The 18,519-nt window shown below is 39.8% G+C and overlaps 3 protein-coding genes across 4 annotated transcripts; 1 reads left to right on the top strand and 2 right to left on the bottom strand.

Annotated features, from left to right (window-relative positions):
* The first annotated feature begins 2,212 nt into the window (after positions 1-2,212).
* LOC103969544 (PRA1 family protein B2-like) lies at positions 2,213-3,138 on the top strand. Its single transcript, XM_009383105.3, has one exon. The coding sequence runs from the start codon at positions 2,246-2,248 to the stop codon at positions 2,897-2,899; it is 654 nt and encodes a 217-aa protein (XP_009381380.2). The 5' UTR covers positions 2,213-2,245; the 3' UTR covers positions 2,900-3,138.
* A 2,990-nt stretch (positions 3,139-6,128) lies between these two features.
* LOC103969543 (F-box/LRR-repeat protein 3) lies at positions 6,129-10,635 on the bottom strand. 2 transcript variants are annotated; one of them, XM_009383103.3, is made up of 8 exons: positions 9,698-10,635; positions 9,119-9,247; positions 8,434-8,538; positions 7,947-8,340; positions 7,740-7,869; positions 7,318-7,609; positions 6,976-7,227; positions 6,129-6,467 (listed from the first exon to the last, which is right to left on the bottom strand). In XM_009383103.3, exons 1-8 carry the CDS (start codon positions 10,484-10,486, stop codon positions 6,411-6,413), a joined length of 2,148 nt encoding a protein of 715 aa, XP_009381378.2. In that variant the 5' UTR covers positions 10,487-10,635; the 3' UTR covers positions 6,129-6,410. The 2 variants fall into 2 exon arrangements, with proteins under 2 accessions (XP_009381378.2, XP_009381379.2); XM_009383104.3 differs by having other exon boundaries at positions 9,119-9,244; positions 9,698-10,634.
* A 4,545-nt stretch (positions 10,636-15,180) lies between these two features.
* Positions 15,181-18,250, bottom strand: LOC103969541 (biogenesis of lysosome-related organelles complex 1 subunit 1). The gene is made up of 4 exons (XM_009383101.3): positions 18,085-18,250; positions 17,887-17,999; positions 16,260-16,465; positions 15,181-15,497 (listed from the first exon to the last, which is right to left on the bottom strand). Exons 2-4 carry the CDS (start codon positions 17,984-17,986, stop codon positions 15,408-15,410), a joined length of 396 nt encoding a protein of 131 aa, XP_009381376.1. The 5' UTR covers positions 17,987-17,999; positions 18,085-18,250; the 3' UTR covers positions 15,181-15,407.
* Positions 18,251-18,519: the final 269 nt, after the last annotated feature.

Here is an 18,519-nt window from a genome sequence, read left to right as displayed (position 1 = left end):
TTTTAATTAGTGATAACGGATGACGTTACTGGTGACGGAGGATGACACTGCTCTGCATCTATATCAACGCTGACGTAGTTGCAGAGCGATGAAAGGATCGCTTAGCATCTACGTCGGGTCGACATAAACGTAGATCCTCCCTCACCTCTTGTTATCGTTATTCTCATCCATAATAACTATCTGTGGTCCTCAATGACGTTGTATTCATTACCATCAACAAAAATGTTAAAATTATTTATTTATCTTTTTTTTTTTCTTATTTCTATTGATAAAATTAATTATGTTAAGATAAATAGATTTAGATGTTTAACGTTCGTAACTATAGGGATACTGATATAACTTTTAAAATATAAAGATCGAGATATAATTATTAACTATAAGGGGATAATATGTAATTAGCTAAACGAAGATATCGTTGCTTAACCTCTCCAGCAACATGAGGTTTGAGGGTATCCCCTCTCTTCCTTCTTTACTCCACTCTCACTATCACTTCTTGCGTGTCTCTCTCTTTGAATGTCCCTTCCACTACTCTTTTCTCGATGCAAAAAAAAAAATCCTACTTTTATTTTATAATTCTAATTTTTAAAATTGTTTCAGTAACATATGCAACGCAAAAAAGGGAAAAAAAAATCTGATCCCTTTATAAGATAACACTTTTGTGAAATTAGTAATCTTGCATATAATGTTATTACTTTCTATTAGTTTTTAGCTTATTTTGATGATTAAATAAGCCAGTGAAGTAGAGTTGGCCTATGACACTATTATAGGTTGTGCAAAGATTAATTTTATGGCTGCTCAAATGCACTGGTTTAAGACATTGACTGTTTATTTTTCCCAATTATGCAGGGTTCAGAATTTAGATGGAGTGGCTCCATTTTAGATTGATCAAATCTTGACTAGAAAGAGTATGATTATTTCTTAGGAAATAATCATAATCATTTGATAGGGAAAGTAATAATGCTAGCGTGACAATGTCAATTCACGTAGTTAAGACTATCATCTAGGCAATGACCTGATCGAAAGAGCACGTGCCCTTCCTTACGATCATCGGTAGGAGTACAATTCGTTGGCTCCTACCCAACTCGATCTCCTTGAGGGTAGCATGATATCATCGTAGAATGCATTAATCTATGACAGTGAGATTCGTCCCCTTTTTTCTCTTTCCTTAAATCATCCATCATGAGTAACTTGACACATCTCGTCAAACCATAGTTTTGGGAAGGCCCACACGCATAGCAGCAAAAGACATTAAGTCTAAACAATGTGGCCTAGTTTCTCTTCTCTCATTTTCCGGACGCCTAGTGTACGAGGCTATTCCTGCTTGTCCCAAACAGGCCTCGATCCCAACAAACAGTACCCCTATTGTCATCCTTCCATGATGCCACCCACAAAGAGGTGCATCCGTCGATCGTCAACATTAATGAACCCCGAGATAACGTAAGAGGCACTCCAACCTATCATTGGTCTCACATCAACGACAACTCAAGTATAAAAGTCAGCCTTCAATATTCAAAGGAGGCAGTTGGATTATTTTTCACTTCTATACTAACTTAATCATCGGAGAGGTTGGGTTAGAAACATCCCTCCGACGTTGATCGCTTATGCGAGCATCTTGGCAAAGCTTAGAGGCACTTCAGGACAGCTCTAGAACATGTTTCTGGCGAAAAAACAGTACCTCGAGATTGTGCCAATCGAATCCGCTTCCTATTCCGATCTCCTCACATGACCCATCCCGTGGACCCCTTTGGACGAACTTGTGCCTTCGGGACCGAATCGAGCCATGTCGACTCTCCGATCAACGACATCAACAGTAATAACACTGACCATAGCCCCTTATTGAACGGTGATATCGATCATATTTTCTCTATCACGATATTACTTTTAATTCAAAAAATATTTATGACTTTAATAAATCGATTTTAATTTGACGATAAGATTGTTCATTTGCTATTCGAACCTTATGTTCGATAATTTACAAATGATAAAGCGACCATCGTGTCGTTTAACCCATTAGTCGTATTGAGCCTTATACCCAACCCAATTTATGCTTTATTTAAATATTTTCCTTCGAGTCCGTTGACCATGCAAGATGGTTCGTTGCCGAGTCCATTTTCTACTCCCAACCGTTCGTCCTCTAGGAAGCACGCGGGACCCGTCGAAATGGCATATAAAACCCCTCCCCACCCGAATCCCGTGAGGGCAGGAAAAGGAGTGTCTCTCTGCTTCTAGAGTCTTCCTTTCTCCGATGATGTCCTCCGCCCCCTCCCCGGCTCCCCTCCCCATCTCCAATCCCCCCTCCGTCGCCGGTGCCTCCACAGGCCCCGTCTCCACCCCCGCCTTCCGACTTTTCCTCTCCCGCATCTCTGACTCCGTCCGCCGCTCCCTCGCCGAGCGCCGCCCATGGTCCGAACTCGCCGACCGCTCCGCCTTCTCCCGCCCTGACACCCTCGCCGAGGCCTCCTCCCGCCTCCGCAAAAACCTCGCGTACTTTCGCGTCAACTACGCGGCCGTCGTCGCCGCCGTCCTCGCCGTCTCCCTCGTCACCAACCCCTTCTCCCTCCTGGTCCTGCTCGCCCTCCTCGCCGCCTGGTGCCACCTCTACCTTTTCCGCCCCTCCGACCCGCCCCTCGTTCTCTTCGGCCGTGCCTTCTCCGATCGCGAGACCCTCGGTGGCCTCGTCCTCCTCTCTTTCCTCATCGTCTTCCTCACCTCGGTTGGATCCATCATCATCTCCGCCACGGTGGCTGGGACAGCCATCGTCGCCGCCCATGGGGCCTTCCGCGTCCCGGAGGATCTGTTCCTCGACGAGCAGGAACCCGGCGTCGCCACCGGGCTCTTGTCCTTCCTCGGCGGAGCTGCCTCCTCCGCCGCCGCCGCGGCCACCCCTGGCCGCATCTGATGCGTGGGATCTGATGGATTTTGGCTTGATCGGTGCTAGTTAGATCTTCTCCCTCATGTTTGGGTTTGTTTCATCCTCTCGCATTACAGAGCGAAAGAGGTCAGACTATATCCTAAATTTTGGAATTTTGCTCGCTTACAATATATTATTCATTCGATTCTTTTGATGGATAACTTATATCTGTAGATTCATTACCATTCTACATGCCTCTGAATGAACTGCTGCTTTTGGATCTTGAAGTCGCCATTAGATCTGGATCTCATTGTTATGTTTTATGCTTTCGATGAATTAGTGCTAGATGTATCAGCAGTATTGATGATTGCTGCATGGATCTGCTAATTGGCAGGTCTGTTTTTCACAGATCTGAATGTGATTCATATAAATTTCCGATCTGAGTATGAATATGAAGTTAGATGGGCTAATTACAGATTACCCATACGGTTAGTCATCTTTAACATCCTGATTCCTAGACTTAAAAAGGTTATGAAAGTAAAACATTTAACCTCATTTCTCCTCATGTTGTCAGCTTTACTGACAGAAGATATGGCACGTGCTGTCATGTGCAGGAATGATATAAAAAAAAGGGGATAAAAAAGTAATTTTGCTAATAAAAATGTCAAAATCAATAGATGCTTTAATAAAAGGTCGAAGAGCATTGGCTCCACTATCACTACCTCTTGTTAGTCGGAGAGGAGAAGGTCACGGTATATATCGCGATGCTCGGAGAGGACGTCAAGTAGGGGATCGATCGAGTCATAGTAGCGGTAGAGTGTGACATTGAGGAGGCTAACATATTCCTTGATGAGGGCGAACTGGTCCTCGAGCACTGACACCATCTTGGTTATATGGCGATTTCCCAGAGAGCATCAACATCGGGCCGTGTGATGAGGTCGTCACCCGTGCGACGGATGCAATCCTCGGTGATGAAGAAGCCGACGATTTGCGCGAAGAAGATCTGGTGCGACTCGAGGAAGGGAGTCAAGGAGGAGACCTGGAAGTGAGAGGTGAGTTGCAGTTTGCGATTCTTAAAGTAGTATCGCCAGAAGCACTCCTCGAGGCAAAGGATTACGTAGATGTGGTGGGCACGATAAAGAGGGGTGAGATCGAGGGTCAAAGCTTTGCTATTAGCAGTGGCCACGGTGAGGTAGTTGGATTTGTCACTTGACTAGTCCTCCTCCTCATCTTCAAGGCGGAGGGAGTATGGATGGTCGTGGAAGATAGGGGTAGTGATGGTGGAGCCGAAACGAAGACCTTGCTCTTCGACCTTTTATTAAAGCATCTATTGATTTCAGTCTTTTTTATTAGCGAAATAACTTTTTGTATCCCTCTTTTTTGCGCCATTCTTGCATGTGACAGCATGTGCCGTATCTTTCGTCGGTAAAGTAGACGACATGAGAAGAAATTGGGTTAAATATTTTACTTTCATAACTATAGGGATGGAATGTAACTTTTCTAGGTCTAGAGGCTGGGATGCTAAAGATGACTAATTATAACGGGTAATTTATAATTAGCCCGAAGTTAGATCTAGAACTTATTTTGTAACATCCCAATTTAGTCTCATATAGAAAGTGGGTTAAAACTTAGATTGATAGGTAAACTATTATTAACATGGGATTCATGCTCAACGAACTTGACAAGTGAGTTATCATATCAGGCCAGGTTACTACAATTAGTATCGGAGCATCAAGAAACTCGAGTAGGAAAGGACTAATTGTGAACATGGGATTAGTGGACACGTCATCACGTGGAGCCAACTATGTTTCATATACACCATGCTAGAGTTTGATTTTGAGTTTTTGGGTCTTGACGAGGATGTCAAGCCCTTGAGCATGGGAGATATTATATAGTTTGTAATTTATTTTTCATTTGACACATTATTTGGTTGCTAACAAATTTGGAAGATGTGGTGTTGCTTTCCATCTTTTTCTTAGGTAAGGAAGTTGGATGATTTTGAATGGTGTTTGAACTGGACCAGAAAAGTGAATCTTTTAGTTGAATTGTTGAACCAGGTTTCTATTTCTTTGGGGAAAAAGTAAATTGGATTATTCATATAATAGAAATGTTGCAGTGGTGGTTGTAAAATCAAGTGAATATAAGCTTTTTATGTCACCAAAACACAAATTGACATGTATCAGATGAAAGGGGGAAAAACTCCAAGACACTTTGTTGATCGATCTAGAGTTGTTGGTGGAACCTCATATGACTTGACCATCTGACATTAAACCACATTCTTTCTTAATAACTAAACAGTAAGCAAAACAAAAATATTTGTGTTCAGAAATTGAGGGATCTTGGAAATTTGATGTTTGAAAATTTTGTTGTTTGGAATTTGAAGTGTTAAGCACGGTAGTAAAGATCATGGGATGGTCTCAATGACTATTAATCATCTTTGCGACATGTGGATGCTAAGTTACAGTGACTCAAATCAAAGTGATGACTGTTATTAGTGGTAATCCCTTTTAACGTTGTTATGTTAAAAACAACTTGAGATGGGACTTCAACAGGTGTCCTTAACTGTAATGCTGCAGATGTATCGTTGCTCTCTTTGTTTCTTATGATTGAATAATTTTAGGGTGATGATCCTTTGGCACGATGTCAGTCAGGATTCCAAGTAATGCATCAAAATTGAAGAATGAAAAAGGCTACATTTTATTGTCTGATGTTGAGCGTACGAGGCTACTTATCCTATCTCCAATCAACATTGTTATGTTAAAATAACTCGAGGAAATATATATATATATATATATATATGTCCTTAACTATAAAGCTGTAGATGTCTTGTTGGCTCATTGTTTCTTATGAATGAGCTGTTTGATTAGTTTCCAGTGCTCCCATATGTTATCGCATAATGAGCTTCTGTGCTGGTGGTATGTGTGACCTATTAATCCTGGGTAAACACTTGCAAGCAAGTTTCCCTTCCACAGCACCTGATGTGCATGTGCAGAGTTGAATTGACTTAGAAATATCAACTGTATATTCTTTATCTGTTACATGCCTGCGTAAAGGCCACCACTGTCACAAACGAATGTGCCGCTTACATTTGAAGAGTTAGCAACTTTTTAATGTTTGTTTTTTCCACAAATTTTATTACACGAGTTAGCCGGAAATAATACACTCTAAATGCTTTTATCGTGTTTGGCAACTAGCAGTTTCTCAGTGTATCAAAATTGACACCAACTTTACGGATTCTTAAGTTGTTTGTACTCCTTTAAGAAAAAAAGTGATGCTCTTGTTTTTCAATGTTCCTGGAAGAATTTTGATATTTAGAAGTGTATAGCATCGGTTGCAGGGAGTCTAGTTTCGCTACCATTTTGAAAAAAAAAAAATATATTTTTTCACTCTTCCTCGCACAGAGGTAGTGTACATCATTACTGGTTCAAAGCTTCTGTTTCCTCTACATTTGTGGTTGTGACTTGCACTTCCCAGCTTTAGTTGAATCATCTTCTGACTCGGAAATACTCAGTGTTTTTTGGTCAAAGACGGTCCTGAGATCAGAGAAATTTTTTTTTTTCTACACATGCATTTCTTGTGATTGCTGCTTCCAAACTTCACTTGGCTCAAGTTCAACCTGGCAAGAGAAATCCTTATCAGTCAATTAAATGAAACAGAAACAACCATAAAATGATAAATTGCTTGTTTTTGTCAACTCAAGGGTATACCGGAAAGGTATAATCTTATCCGTTACAAAGTGACCCAATGCTTCTCTAAGTTAAAAATATATAAAATGACAAGAATTTATAAGCCATTCATCCTTGGTAAAAATTCAGGGAACTAACCCTGATGAAAAATTGTTGAACTCGTGTCTTCATTATGTGAATTTAAACAAATAACAACCATAATATGAACAACAATTTGTCGATCCTGGATATTATAACTGACTGTATATCAAGAGACAACTCAAGTCATCTTGCTACTATCATTATTTCAATTGTATACATTAACACTCATATCTAGAATTCATGGATGTGACTACAAATATAAATGAAGAAATTGATTAACATAATCAAACATTTGGAAGTACCATGGGCCAATGAGAGAGAGAAAGAGAGAGAGAGAGAGAGAGAGAGAGAGCATACCTGGAAAGGTTTGTCCCTCCACTGGAACAAACACCCCCTGGCTTCGACGTGTTCAAGAATAGGCTTTGGAATCAATGGTTTAAATGATGAGTGGAGTTTCACTTTTGTTAGACCGCCACATGCCACCAAAACAGCGGCCAAGCCATTTGATGTAAGCCCCCCCGAATGTAAAATTGTCATGTTTTGTAGGCAGCTGACACTAGCAAGTGCCAGAAGCCCCACATCTGTTACTGAACAATATGACAAATTTATCTGAAAATTTGGCACAATAATATCACAGGATTAGGCACAATGATCAAACTATCAAGAGCCACAAGATAGAGAACACAGAAATCGAAGTACCTGACGCAAATTCTGGGAGAAGCGAGCAAGTAGAAGCATTCCAGCATCATCTACGAAATAGCATTTCTTGATGTCAAGCTTTGTGAGTTTTCGACATCCCACAGCAACGACAGCAAGTCCTGAAGATGAGACTTGGCAACCACGAATCTCCAGTGTATTCAAATTCGAGCATTTTGACAATGATCTTAACGAATAATCAGTTACTTCTGTGCAGTATGATAGATTGATTATCTGCAACAGAGGGCAACCACGAGCTATTGCCATAACACCGATGTCCGTTATTCCTACAGACCTGAAGGCATAACTCATATTCGTTAAATCTAATCTAATCAAGAGCATGCACACAAAACCTAACAACATTATGTCAATCTCCAATCAAAGTATGAAGACCTAGCAGTTTGTTCTACCCAAAATTAATTTACCTGTACAGATCAAGCTCTTGGAGGTTTGGACAACCTTTTGCAACATGAATAAGACCTTCATCGCTGATCTTCAAGCATATGCCAATTTTTAAGACAGAGAGATTGTGACATCCTGAGATGGCTCTAAGGCCTGCATGTAAGAACATAATGAGCAACTGGAATAGCAAAAACTAATAAATTCACATAGTTGAGACAATCTTGGAAAACCTTCATCGTCCAAGTCATTATCAGTAAGGTCTAGTTCCTCCAAGAGATGACAATGCTGGCCAATCAATCGGAAACCCTCCCTAGAGACCAGGATGCAAGATTCCATGCTAAGATTGGTAAGAGAGGTGCACGAACTAGTAATGCTGGCCAGCGAGAGATCGGTTATATTGCGACAGCATGTGACATCTAATTTAACCAGTCCCTTGTGTTTCGTCACGAAAAAAGAAAGTCCTTCATCTGTCACTCCTGAACACTTGCTCAGACTAAGTTCCCCCAGTGATCTGCAAGAATTTGCCATAGTTTTCAGTCCAGAAGTAGTGACCTCACAACCATCTAATTTGATAGACTGCAAATTGTAGAGCTTCTGTAAGCTGCTAGCAAGTGAATGTGTTACCTGCACTAATAAAAAAATTGTAAGCACAAGTTGGAAGAGAGAGCCAAAATATTTATTCAGATGACAATTTAGTACATGAGCAACAGTCTTTACCTTGCAGTAGTATGCTAGACTTATTTCGCGTAATCCAGGAGTCTTACTCAATAAGGAAGAAAATCCAGCATGATTGACATGTTGACAGTTTGACATATCCAGAACCTATATCAAACAGATTTGGATCAATACATAGTGACCAGCAAGATTCAGTTTTGCACATGTAGATGGTTTTTAAGGTAATATGATCCACATAAGGTAAAAGGCATCCACAACAAACAAAATTGCTCATGAAGTCATCCTAGAACATGGGAGCAGTTGAGCAGAAAGATTCGATTTTGCACATGTTGATGATTTTTAAGGTAGTATATAATGAATCCTACACCAAAACCACAAAATACGATCCACATAGGGCAAAAGGCATCCACAAAAAAATGCTCATGTAGTCATCCTACAACTTGGGAGTAGTTGCCATAATAACAATGAAGAAACAGTGGTTATGGCCATGGCAAACATCCAAAAGCACACAATCCTGTATGTTACACACTTTTTCCCTGATAACATAAGATACAAAAGATGTTCTGCCAGTCAATTTGACCAATTTTCCAATTCCTTGAAAACAATATAAGCATCGAATATCTTGTATCACTAAACATCAATTATAGCAACAAAATTTTTGGTTGTACAATTCCTGACAACACCAGCACTAGGTATAGGCATCCAGAACAAAAACAGATATGCATACCTGAAGTGACTTGGACTCTTGCTTGACAGACATGAGACCTTCATCATCTATACTCAGGCATCCTACTAAAGCCAAATCTTCAAGATGTGGTAATTGTAGGACAGCAGGAAGGCACTTTTCTGTTATCTGCTATGCACAAAAAGGTAAATATCAAACAAAATATTCATCAGAATTAGGTTTTCTTCTAAAAGTGCACATAGGAACATATAAAGCAAGAGTGATTGGAGGAGAACAAGTATTCTCCAATACGACTGACAATAAGCCCGGTAGAACTATGTCTACAAGTGGCCAAAACTAAATAGATCGGATCATTACTCTAAATTTCAGAGCGGCTGCCTTTTTCCTTTTTTTTCCTTTCTTTTTTTTTATTTTTTTTCTTCTTGAGGTTTGAAATAGATACATAGAGATAAAAACATTTTCGAGGAATATATCTACACTATTCCTTCCTAGTGAGACCAATTGGATCAGTTACACACAGATCAGCAAAGAAAGACCATCAGATTAGCAAATCTCTTGAACTTTATGCATCGGAAAATGAAGAAAAATGGTGCTAAATTAGGAGAAATGTTCAAAGAGTACCGGCACGAAGGAGAGATCCAAACTCCGTAGCTGCTTGCATTTTACAGCCACCAAACCGACCCCCAAATCCGAAATCCCCAAGCACCATTTCAAGCAGAGCAACCTCAGCTTCTGGCAGCCGACCGCGATGCACCCGATCCCCATATCCGTCACCATCTTACACCTCGCCAACCACAGCTTCTCCAGATTCCTGGCCCGCCCGATCGCGGCCGCGGCCGCATCGTTCAGATCCGTGGCGTTGGAGAGGTTGATCTCCACCAGAGCCGCGCAGTTCACGGCGACGCTCTCGATCCCGGCGTACGAGAACCCCCTCGACCTCGAGAGGTCGATCGAGCGCAGCGACGATCGGAGGGCGCCGCCAACGGAGGCGAGGGCGGCATCGGTGACGCTGGGGCAGAGGGAGAGGTCCAGCCGCGAGACCGAGGGGTAGCGGGCGAGGGCCGCCGGGAGGAGGCCGGACCGGAGCGGCGTGAGCGCCCGCCGGTGGCGTGACTCGGCGGCGTAGAACGACCTGCAGACGAGCGAGAACGACTTCTTGTCGAGTGGGTCCGATTCCAGGCGATCCAGGATCAAGAAGAGGACCTCCTCGGAGAGCGAATCGAACGGGTTGCTCCGGTTCTCCTCCGCAGCGGCGGCGGCAGGGGAGACGCAGCTGACGCGGACCCGCTTCGCGGATCTGGAATACGAGCAAGGGTTAGGGTTTGGGGACCCGGAGAAGAGATCGAGGGTCAGGGTCGCGAAGCCATCGGAGCGGTCGATCCTACGGCAAAGATCGCGGCTCTTCGCCATGCCAAACGAAGACACGAGCGGATACAAAAGATAGGGTTCTATCTCCTAAGGGTCCGCGACGGAGATGAGGAGCAGAAGGTGAGCGAGCGAGCGCGCGAGAGAGAGAGAGAGAGAGGGGCAAGTTCTAACAGAAAACGGTGGGCGTTCAAGAAGAAGAAGAGGATGGCAGGATGAAATTACCCAAAAGGCTCTGTGAGTGCTCGAATCCAAGAACCGTGAAGAGCGATATATTAGCCTAAACTGACTAAAATACCCCGAGGAATGACGGTGACATCTGTCAGCAATCAGCGGAGCCCTGAGGGTATAAATGAAATAACGGTGATATAAATCCGTACCGGAAGGACGAGTGGGAGGGGTAAAAAGGGGAGAAAGGGGGTGCGGTAAGCATTGGGATGTGGGAGAGGGGGATGTGGGGAAGGACAATGCGGACGCGTACGAACGCGAGCAACGCGCGGTGGGGAATATAATAATTGCCCATAAAAGGACAAGTTCGGGACGGTCCCTACGATCTATATTTTATTCGCCGAATCCCACCTTGGTCACTCTCCCCGGTATGCTTACCTCCATTTTTTTGTTTTTTCCCATCCTGTTGCATGGCTTATTAATTGGGTTAATTATAAATTATCTATGTACTTATTAAAACTTTTAGTAGTCCGATTATCGATTTAAAAAATGTATATTAAAATTTTTATAATTATAAAATAAAATATTAAGTTCTATTTATGATAAGAATAATAATAATAAAAAATTTAATGTTTCAATCGATGATAATGGACGACTTTGGTGATAGTGGACGACGAGGTCGTTAAGAGCCGTGGGTGACTATTGTGAATGATAAAAGTGACAAGAAAAGATGAAATCTTCGTTGCATATGCATCAACGTCAACGTAATTATCGAGCGGTAAAAACGTCTCTTGGTATTTGTATTGGTACCAATATAGATGTCGAGCGACTTCGCTCAATAATTACGTTGACGTTGATACAAATATAAAATGGCTCTCATCTCTCGTTGTTGGTTTCCTCATCAACAACAACAACCACTTGTGGTATCCTAGCAACATTGTCATTCATTACAACTGACATTGTTCGTCATTACTAACTGAAAATATTAAGATTATTTTTTTATTTATTATCTTTATATTTCTATCGGTAAATTCGATAATATTAGAGTAAATATATCTAAATATTTTACTTTTATAACTATATGGATTCGAATATAAATTTTTTAAATCTAAAGACCGAGGTTAACTATAGAATAATTTATAATTAACCCTTACTATTTGACATGCTCATGGATTAGTCCAATTTCAATTATAATTTTAACTCTCATTAAATAATAAAAATTAAAAATAATTTATTGAAGAGCCCGACTCCACATAACGAAGAATCAGATGAACATGTCGACTATTTTTTCTAGCAAGATTCTGATCATCGATTATTATTTTTATTATTTATCTTTATTCGAGAAGAAGGAACACCAAAGAGAAGAAATCTTGGAACGTGGGGAGGCGGGTGAGATTGTCTTAACGTAGGGGGAGGTGAGCATATGCACGAAAGCAAGTGGAGCAGAAGAAAGGGATGGGGTCGGAGAGAGGCGAATGGGGTTTACCGTACTCAAGAAGGACCTCCTCCGGTGTACCGAAGCGTCCAAATCGCCGAGGCCAGGCAGGCGGCATCCTGGGGAGGCGCTGCCTCGTCCCTTTTGCCCCGCCAACCCGGGGCCCACACCTTTGTCGCCGCTCAATGAGTGGGCCCTACGTGGGCCCGACGCTGGGTGGGGTGGGTGGGTTCCTCCAATGAGAAGAAATCGGCCGCTGGGAGACCATTAGGTGGTGAGCGGCGAGAACAAGAACGGTGGAGGTGGCACCTGAGGGCTGAAAGCTGCATTCCCGAGTGAGAAACGTGTGTGGACCAGCTGTTCGGATACATCAGCATCTGATATTTGACTGCCATTAACACCCATAAGAACCTTCACTTATTTTTGTAAATAATAATCTATATTTAAGTCTTATCTGATAATTTTTTATATCTTAAATATTATAATTCCGTAATTGGTTTCCTTATATCTTAGCAACCAACTTCTTACCGTTTAGAATTAATAAGAATTTTCACATATATTCCTCATGTTAATATTTATGTAAAAAAATTCATATTAATTGTAGCTAAAAGTCATTTAAATTGACTAACTTAATTATTTGATGTCTCTTCAATTTTTTTTTTTTTTTTTATCGTTGTTGCTAGTATAAATTATTTCCTAAGCCTAAACATATATCACGAATCCAACATTAAATGATGTTCGGAATATCAATTCTCATTTTAGATTTATTGGCTAAGATGATCATATATGCTTTGTATGTAAATTTTATTTGATAAAAATATTTAGACAGGATTAGAAAAATCAATAACTCATAAGTTTGTCATATCATCCTTATCCAAGTATTTTTCTTTTGGGAGCTTAGACTTACCAATGATGGATCGATCATGACTTATCACCGTTCGAATCCGATCCAATAATATATATATATATATATATTATTGCTAAGAATAATATATATATAGGGAAAGAGAAAGCTGCGAGATTGCTAAGAATCAGGTTGTGAGATCAAATATATTATTGAGAATATAAATCAAATATTCTCTCTCACTCATTAATATATTCTGACAATGACTGATCATAAAATGTGATATCAGACTAATATATCAGACTAAGGATTTGGTAGAAAACAAACAAAAAACAATCATAGAGAAATTTATTTCAGATGTCACTTGTGGAGCCACAGAGAAATCACAAATTCTAAAGTCCCAACAAAAGTCAGTACTTTCACTGATGGACGCAATTAATTTGCATAAGCTAATTGGTGTTGCTAAGTCACAAGATTTAAGAATTTAAACAGGTAGAACATGAAAGCAGGGAGTTTCCATTTATTAGGTGAGTGTTGTGATTAGATACAGGCATCTTGTTACTGCCAGGACCTTCATTTCTTATTCTTCACTCCAAGAAGTGGCACTCTTTCCAATCTTCTGCAGAACCCTGATGACTTCTTCTGATGTAACATTTCCAGTCACAGTGATCTTGTTCAGCTCTGCGTCAAGCCTGTATGTCTCAACATCTGCACCAAACAAATTAAGAATGAGCGGCTGCAAGCTTTGGCAACAGAAGAACACAGCAAATAAATTTATAGTAAAAGAACATGAGCTGATTAATCTTCTTCTCTCTTACTTTGATCAAAGCTAAAACATTTTTTAGTTCATGTGCTGTGTCAATGATTAGATATGAGAAAGATTAGGTGTTTGTAGCAGGAACTTGATTTAGATGAGGCAAACATTACCCTCAATTTTCTTGATGGCCTTCTTGATTGCTTTGATGCACTCCTCACAGTGCATGCCGACCTTCAGCTCCACCAACTGATATCACATACAAGGACATCAGTCGCTTTGGGTTCATCTCAAACGAAGAGAATATAACAAGCACTAGATGAAACTAAAACAAGGAATAGTGCTGTTTAAAACAGTGAGAAAACCAGAGAGTAACATGAATTGTGCCACCAACAAGAACACACACACACACACACAGAGAAGATAAAAATAGGTTTAAGCAGGAGCGTGATACAAAAATAAATGCTTACAGCCATTGGACTTCAGTTGCAGAATGAGGAGCTGTGGTTCTTGGGAGAGGATGCAGATGGGTGTCTCCACTCCAGCTTTGGAACTTACATGGCTGACAGATTCCTTTCTTTGGAGCATGGTAATGCTGCTTTCTGTAAAGTGATCTGATTGATGTCAGCCATTTCACTTAGTAATCAAGAGAAGGAATCTGTTTGTGACAAGCTTGAACCGTTCTTTTCCTGAAGCTTTGACTTTAAGCTAGTTCAATCATTATTCCTCTTGCAGAGATTAACTTCAAGAAAATGATGCAAGTGGTTATGCCAAACCTGAAAGGTATCCACTTTATAGGGTTGTGGAAGACTGATGCCCGAGTTCTCAGCCTGTAGATCAGTAGGATCCCTCCAATATTGCTTGGACTTATTCATAATCTTCTAAAGAATATATTATTGGCATGTTAATCTATCAAGTGATATTAATGGAGACGTAATATATAAAATAACATTATTGGGAAACTTTGCCCTGTCTGAAACATTTTCTATGGCTCTTACAACCATATATCATTAACAGGCAACAAAGTATGGTGTTCCAAACAAGATTAGATAAATTCACTGTTGTTTCAGTATGGAATTATGATATACTTTTCATTGTTCTTTACTTGAACTCTAAACCTATTTTTGATACCTCTTCTTTTATCCTGCTGCTCTTGACAAGAAGCTTGCTTAGTAAAAAGGCAAAAGACATGCTACTCAGGCAACAAAACCCTAAAAATAACAGGAAAAAGTATATGCTTTTGAGTTTCAACCATTTTTTGGTGTGGAGGATTCCAATCAGCAGAAAATCTAGTGCTTATCCAATTTATGAGAATATGAAGTAAAGCACCATTGAGACATAGTTTGCAAAAAATGCTCCATTTACTAAAAGAGAACCCACACTCAACAGCATATTGCCCACGTACACGGTATACTGGTTCCCTAAAGTGACACACATTCATCCAAGAGATCAAGTCATGATGCATCAGGCTATCCCAACTAATTAATTCTACAAGTAGCTGCACAATTTAAAACACACAAAAAAAAGAAAACAAAATATTCTTTAGAAAAAAATTCACTTTATTGTTTTCAAAATTAGCAGAGTCTTAACAACCAAGGTTATCAATTCAAACAACAGCAATAGCCAAAGTTGCATGCTAGTTGTTCATCTACATATGTTTTGCTGAGCAAAACAGCAGAACCTTGAGGGTCATTTGTACCGGAATATGCACCACTGGAACTTTGAGACATTAACTTGGCATGGATTATAGCCCTTATTCATGAGTTCACATCTGATGGATATTTCGGATGGCAGCATTTATGCTTTTACAATCAAAGTCCATTATCTTCATCCAGTTCTCAAAGTCACCAATCTCCTGTGATAAAAACAGACATAAGAAAAATATCGAGAAAAATTTAACTTTTATTTCATATATATGTATTCATGAGCATATTAAAAAAAGATAGATAACATCGTTAAACAGTTTCCTCCATTTATTTTCCCAGAAAATAAATAATAAATTATCCTTCTAGTAGGAAGACAATTATGAACTTAAATAAAAACAGGACAGCAAGCTTTAGTAAATAGTGCCTTACAACTAACCAAAAAAACTTTACCAGTTTCTGGTATCAGCCAAAAATCTAGAATGTTAAGGAGCTGATTTAGTGTCCCAAAGATGAACAGTCTTCTGAACGATGCTTCAGATTGATATTAAAAGTTGTTATTTTATTACTCATGAAAACAACACTAGATTCTTCATGAAGCAAAATGGTTAATAGTCTCAATCCATTTCACCTTACCTGCAGTAAAGAAGCTAGAGAACAACAAAGTCTACCACTGAAGAATCAGCCACTGAAAACCACCTAATTCAAATATTTTATCATTTTCCTGGATCCTCACAAAGGTCCCCAGAAATCAATTATAACTCTAGTGCATATGGACATCAGTTGGTCAAGCATACATCACTCGTACCCTAGAGCCTGAGATAAATAGCAGATCAAGGACTTCTTCTGAGTAGATTTAGTCAAATTTAGATATAACAGTGACTAACAAGGTCTAAAGATTCTGAGAATCACCATTGCCAATGTATATGATAACATAATGAAATATTTTACAGAGCATTTTTAATGGAACAAACCTTTATAACAGTGTTCAGTGCATGGGAAGCAGCAAGCCACTGGTCTGTTTGCTTCTTGTAGCGCATGATAGTACTAGCTAAAGCACGAATTTCAAGTTCAACTCTCTTCTCATTTATAAATGACTCTTCAACTCCTCCATTAACAGTGTCAACCAGAAGCTCAGAAACCCGCATGGCGGTTCTGAGAGCATTCTTCTTTGCTTTATCTGTGAGACAAAGGCACAGTATGATTAAGATATACCAAGCTCTCCACTTGATTTACTAAACAGTGAACTTGTATCACTAGCTGCAGTATTTTATGTCTTGCATATAAAAGCAGGTGCAGCATCATATATAGAGTCATTCTAAAATACATAATTAAGTTATCTAATCTCAGTATCCTTTATAACTCACTGAATGCTGAGTTATGTGCAAGATTCAGCTCATGGGCAAGCAGTGCTCACTAGGCCTTTCAGGCTTTGCATCAAATTTCAGACAGCACTCTTATAAATTCACGCCAATAGAACTGTTATATCTGATCAACCACAAGTATTGCTCCACGAAACTGAAACGTCAAGCCTTGTTGATCCATCAAATGTACAGACCTCATGCAGTCAATAAGTTACATTGAAGAATCATTCTAATGAGAGACATACAAGACTTACATTGATGTTTTTCTTATGAAGCTAATAATCAACTGTTCTCATTATATGGGCTACCATATCATTCTCGAAAGCTTGCAAAACCCTTTCTTATGAATTAGAACCAGGTTAACTAAATGCTTGTAAAAATATTTGATTACCTGGGATAAGATAAGAGCCGGCATAAGAATCTAAACTCGCATCAAGCAAGCTCTTACGGTATTCAAGTCACATAATAATTACATGATTAATCACTTCAAACCCAACATAAAATTACCATAAATATTATTAATTGTTTTGTCTTTTGAAACTTTTGTAGAGGTCAACACTCACTATCAATAACAACAGAAGACATTTCACAATTTACTCCTTTTCTTTCAACTTTCAACATGAGACCTATACAGCGATGACCAACAACCAATTAAATGTAACTCATGACAAGAGATCATCAAATAAGCAAGTACATGGACCAAGTCACATAATAATTACATGATTAATCACTTCAAACCCAACATAAAATTACCATAAATATTATTAATTGTTTTGTCTTTTGAAACTTTTGTAGAGGTCAACACTCACTATCAATAACAACAGAAGACATTTCACAATTTACTCCTTTTCTTTCAACTTTCAACATGAGACCTATACAGCGATGACCAACAACCAATTAAATGTAACTCATGACAAGAGATCATCAAATAAGCAAGTACATGGACCAAGTCACATAATAATTACATGATTAATCACTTCAAACCCAACATAAAATTACCATAAATATTATTAATTGTTTTGTCTTTTGAAACTTTTGTAGAGGTCAACACTCACTATCAATAACAACAGAAGACATTTCACAATTTACTCCTTTTCTTTCAACTTTCAACATGAGACCTATACAGCGATGACCAACAACCAATTAAATGTAACTCATGACAAGAGATCATCAAATAAGCAAGTACATGGACCAAGGTACTGGAGATTCTGAATTGGTGGAGATGCTGGAGATATACCTGTTTGCTCTCTGGTCCAAATGGACCTCTGTTGGTGTTCTTGGACGATTTGGAGAAGCGACGACTCCAAGCTCCCCATCTGCGCCTTCGCTCCCTCCATTCCTCCCTAAAATCTAAATCAAGAGAAAAATCTATCGGGTAACAAGGATCACATGGCACATCTAAAAACTAAAGGGAAAAAGCAACGAAGGAATCTACCAAAGCGACTAAGCGGCGGCGTGCAGGGCGGGCGCCGTCGAAGAGGCGATCGATGCTAGCGGCGGTGCCGGAGGGGATCAAATGGCAAATGAAGGGCAGCGGATTTAAAGGAACTTGATAGTACCCATTAACTCTTACCCATTCGTACCTAGTCGTTTGATCGAATGTCACATCATGTGGGCCCCACATCATTCCTCCAACAACAGCACAGGTAGCCAAAGACGACGTGCAAATATGCAAAACAACTGCAAACAACCATGGGACCCACAGACGACCTCTTGTGGAGCCAGGGATCGTTCCAGTCACCAAGTAGGTAAGTGAAGGGTAGAATAAATGACGTGTCATTTAGAAGATTTATAGTTTTAAATCAAATTATTAATAATTGCATGCTCTTCAAGAACATGTATTATTAGTCTTCAAGAACAAAAAATCAAT

The sequence above is a fragment of the Musa acuminata genome, chromosome BXJ1-10, assembly GCF_036884655.1.
Source record: "Musa acuminata AAA Group cultivar baxijiao chromosome BXJ1-10, Cavendish_Baxijiao_AAA, whole genome shotgun sequence".
Lineage (NCBI taxonomy): Eukaryota > Viridiplantae > Streptophyta > Magnoliopsida > Zingiberales > Musaceae > Musa > Musa acuminata.
The sequence above is the reverse complement of the archived record's forward strand: the minus strand, read 5'-3'. Positions and strand labels throughout refer to the sequence as shown.